At 43.5% G+C, this 3,534-nt stretch overlaps 1 protein-coding gene across 1 annotated transcript in view; it reads left to right on the top strand.

Moving 5' to 3' along the window:
• LOC109471807 (SKI family transcriptional corepressor 1 homolog-B-like) overlaps nucleotides 1-1,316 on the top strand; it is a 7,350-nt gene extending 6,034 nt beyond the window's left edge. Inside the window, 1 exon segment of the mRNA XM_019771161.1 lies at nucleotides 1,249-1,316. Coding sequence (XP_019626720.1) covers nucleotides 1,249-1,316 — 68 coding nt within the window.
• The last annotated feature ends 2,218 nt before the right edge of the window (nucleotides 1,317-3,534 follow it).

The following is a 3,534-nucleotide window of genomic DNA, read 5'->3' as shown; positions in this document are numbered from 1 at the left end:
AAGGTCGGTGCTGGACTGGGGGTGGTCAGGGAGTTACATTAACTAGCAGCGTAGTGTGGTACATATCTGTTGTCTGATGTAACTGCAATGCCGCCAAATTAAGTGCGATGTAACATGTACAAAGTTTAGTAATTGGCATTCAGATAGGTGAACACTGAGACCAAGTACAGTTCCAAGAATATGTTTGGCGGGAAAACCGCTGCATATTTTTGGCTTCCAGATTTTTTGTCAATTTTCAGATAAAGAATGTCGAGCACTAATATGTAATAGCTGGGCGTCACAACCTTCTCAATATCTGCGGACAGATTAGTGCAATATCACAGTGTTAAACATACTAGACACTCGCAAGTTGTTGTATTTCTCACTGTAGTCTATGTGGCATCACGAGTTCGTACAATAAGTTGCTGATAAAGTCACGCATTCTTGAATGATGCACTTTCTCAGAGTGTTTTAGGCGCGAGTCATGTTCAAGGCCCATGAGGCCTCCCTGGCCGTCACCTCTCACAGATTTATGCCCGCGACTCTAATGTACGTGTACCGCTGACCTGGGGTAACTCGTTAAAACAATAGTTTTGTCGACAGGAAAACACTCACCAGTTAATGGAATTTTCACGAGACAGCAGTCCTCTGAGTCAGGAGGTTAACACGGCCATTTGATCTTTGGAGCGTTGAGACTGAGCCAATTCTAGGGAAACTGGTGACACGCATTAGCTTTTAGATTGTGTGCACTAAGAGCTGAAGCGACGGGGATTTACCCGTGCGAGAGGTTGGAGTATTCTCAACCCTTAACGCGGCAACTGTTCGCTTGAAGCCGGGCACTTTATGAGTTAGTGATCGGAGTCAGTGTGTAATGATTCACCGATGTCAGGCTATTAAATCGTCACAAGTAAGCAGCTCCACTTCCGAAAACACACTCAAACGGGGAAGGAACTTGGGAATAAGTGTCGGTAAATGTACATGTACATGGTACAGGATGGAGCTGCATTCTTGGTTATCATCATCAGGTTTCCCGTATTCTTGGTAGTTAGCTCCAATTTACTTTGGATCAATCAAAACTGCAAATGTAATGATAGGACAGAGGAGAAGATACAATGTTAGCGTGTTTCTACACAAATTAAGGCACATCTTAGAGAAACAAACAATATACCCTCTATAACCGCACAATTCCCCGTTTCCCTCGGTACAAATACTATTCCACTACCATTCCTTTTTTGCGCAGCTGACACCGTACTTGTCTGGTTGTTCCAGAGGCCCACGACGCTCTGCACAACTTCTCCTGTGAGATGCTGGTGACCCGAAGTCGCCAAGACAACTAGGACCACCAGTGCTGATTGCTGTTCCGCCGAAGGCAAAATAAGCACCAATCGTTTTCCGCCTTTTGTGTGTGTGCGAAATGGGCCTTTGGCTAAGTGATAAAAATATTGGCACTGTTTCAAATGTCATGCCAGTGATTATTGTGTTAACACCATGAATTTATGTTTTAATAACCACTCAAGATAATCTCTTGGTGATGATAGCTCATGCCATCAGATGAAGAGATACAATTACTATCTATGTTTGGGTGCCCTTACATGAATTTGGTTGTCTTAAACAATGTAATACAGCATGTAGTGTGCGAAGTGTGTGCGAAGCTGGTGTGTTACGCCGAAGGGCGTTATACCGGAAATACAGACACAGATACAGCAGTGTGACCATCACCTTATTCACGTCTGCGTTTTTGTTACGTCTTGAGTAATGACATGGACAGTCAGAGTGTTTTTTTGGCACGTTTACCCGCCAGTTTTATGATAACAAGTCACCGTTGCTGCTACCATAATGTTTTACTCACGTGATAAAAGTCTTGGAGACTGTGTGATAATGTTATTACCACTTTGCCGGTGTCATGTCGATCAATTTTGTGACTTTTAAGTTGAAGAGATTATCCTGTCGGTCCCGTCAGACCGGCTGCCCGGCCATATGGAACCTTTTAAGCTGTCACCCCAACAGCCACTTTCCCGGGACCTTTGACCTCACCGTGTCGTAATGTCCTGCAATGGAAAGCAATAATTTAATATGGCGTATGGTGACTGTCCTATATCAAAAAGATTCATTAAAATGCCTTCAGTTCGTCAATGTAAATGTAATTGCTGGAGAGATAATTGCGTTAGAAAAACATTTATTAGAGATCCACGTACTTTCGTCAGCTAATGTCTTGTATGTTACTTTATCTTCCTTCTATTTTTTCGAAAATTCTTGGAAGTCCATCGATTTTACGACGGGCTACCAAGAATCTACGGTGATGTTTCATGCTTCTTACATAATTGTAGCCAAATTCTATTGCTAACATCATGGCTCAAGCGTGAACTTGATGTACTCTCGAGTCGATTTGCAATGCTAGCGCTCCTTCTGTCCGTGAAGATGATAAAGAAATAAAATGATATCCGTTATGATCGTCTCACTTATGCTGATCTGTTTCATCAGACGGCAGTTTTGTGTTGAATTTACGGCCGGTTATGAGGTTTTGACGTGTGCTCTTCAGAATTTGTGGGTCTCATCACCACAAAATCATCACTCAAAAACCACAGAATCTGCGCATCTCGCCCTGATGCAGGATTCTTTACGACCGGAGCCGGGACGGGAGATGGGAGCATCACGAGATTGATGTCGGCCATCGAGGAAGCAAAAAACCATGAAAATCAAATTTTGCACTTGCCGGGATAAGTACTTCTCGCGACTGTATTAACCCGCAGCTGATGGTCAGGGTCAACCTGCCGATTGCTTTCGAGATCACGAGGTGTGACCGTTTCTCTCGCTGCAATAAAGCGGCTTATACATGACAAATAGACATCCGCACGATCCTATTAATAAACCCGCGCGGATGGTGAGCTCGTAACGAAGACGTATACTACACGGCGGGGTAACAGGCACGGCACGGCTGCGGGCTCACATCCGTAAGTCTGCCGCCACGCTGGTGTGATTGCAGGGGTCAATTCAATTACCTTATGTTAGAGCAGGCTCGATGGAGGCGTCGTGTTCATGTCATTTCATTAGTGTCCTTGAAAGACACTCAATGCATAGAAACATCTGTGAAAAGGTCCGGATGAACTTTGGTGCAGTCTCTGGCATTTCATGTGATACAGGACGTCGCTCAGAGGCCCGTTTTATTGCTAGGAATGGTATAGTAAACTGGGACAACTGGCAGTTCGTCTAACAACTAGCCATGTAGCAGGTTGTTTCCAATGTCTTTTAATGAAATAGCAGTTCTAAATAAAGTCTACATTTTGTTTTCTCAAGAGCGTTTTGGATAAAGATGTTATTGCCTTGACCGGCTGGCATGCTGAGAAGTTATTCTTTCTTCTCTGTCAACTATTTCAAATATAAAAGCATTGTTTTCAAAGGTAAATTTAAAGGTTGACTGTAGGGAAATCACGGATTATGTCTTCAGATGTAGACGGTGTTTGTAATGATATATTGCTGTTCCCAGTATACCAAGTATGTTAAGCCTTTAGTTCTCGTGCAAATCGTCCAACTGATTCCGCCGGATTTTTCATCCTT

This window comes from Branchiostoma belcheri, unplaced genomic scaffold (genome assembly GCF_001625305.1).
Source record: "Branchiostoma belcheri isolate BF01 breed outbred unplaced genomic scaffold, Haploidv18h27 scaffold26, whole genome shotgun sequence".
Taxonomy (NCBI): Eukaryota; Metazoa; Chordata; class Leptocardii; order Amphioxiformes; family Branchiostomatidae; genus Branchiostoma; species Branchiostoma belcheri.
This window is presented reverse-complemented; position numbering and strand designations above follow the sequence as displayed.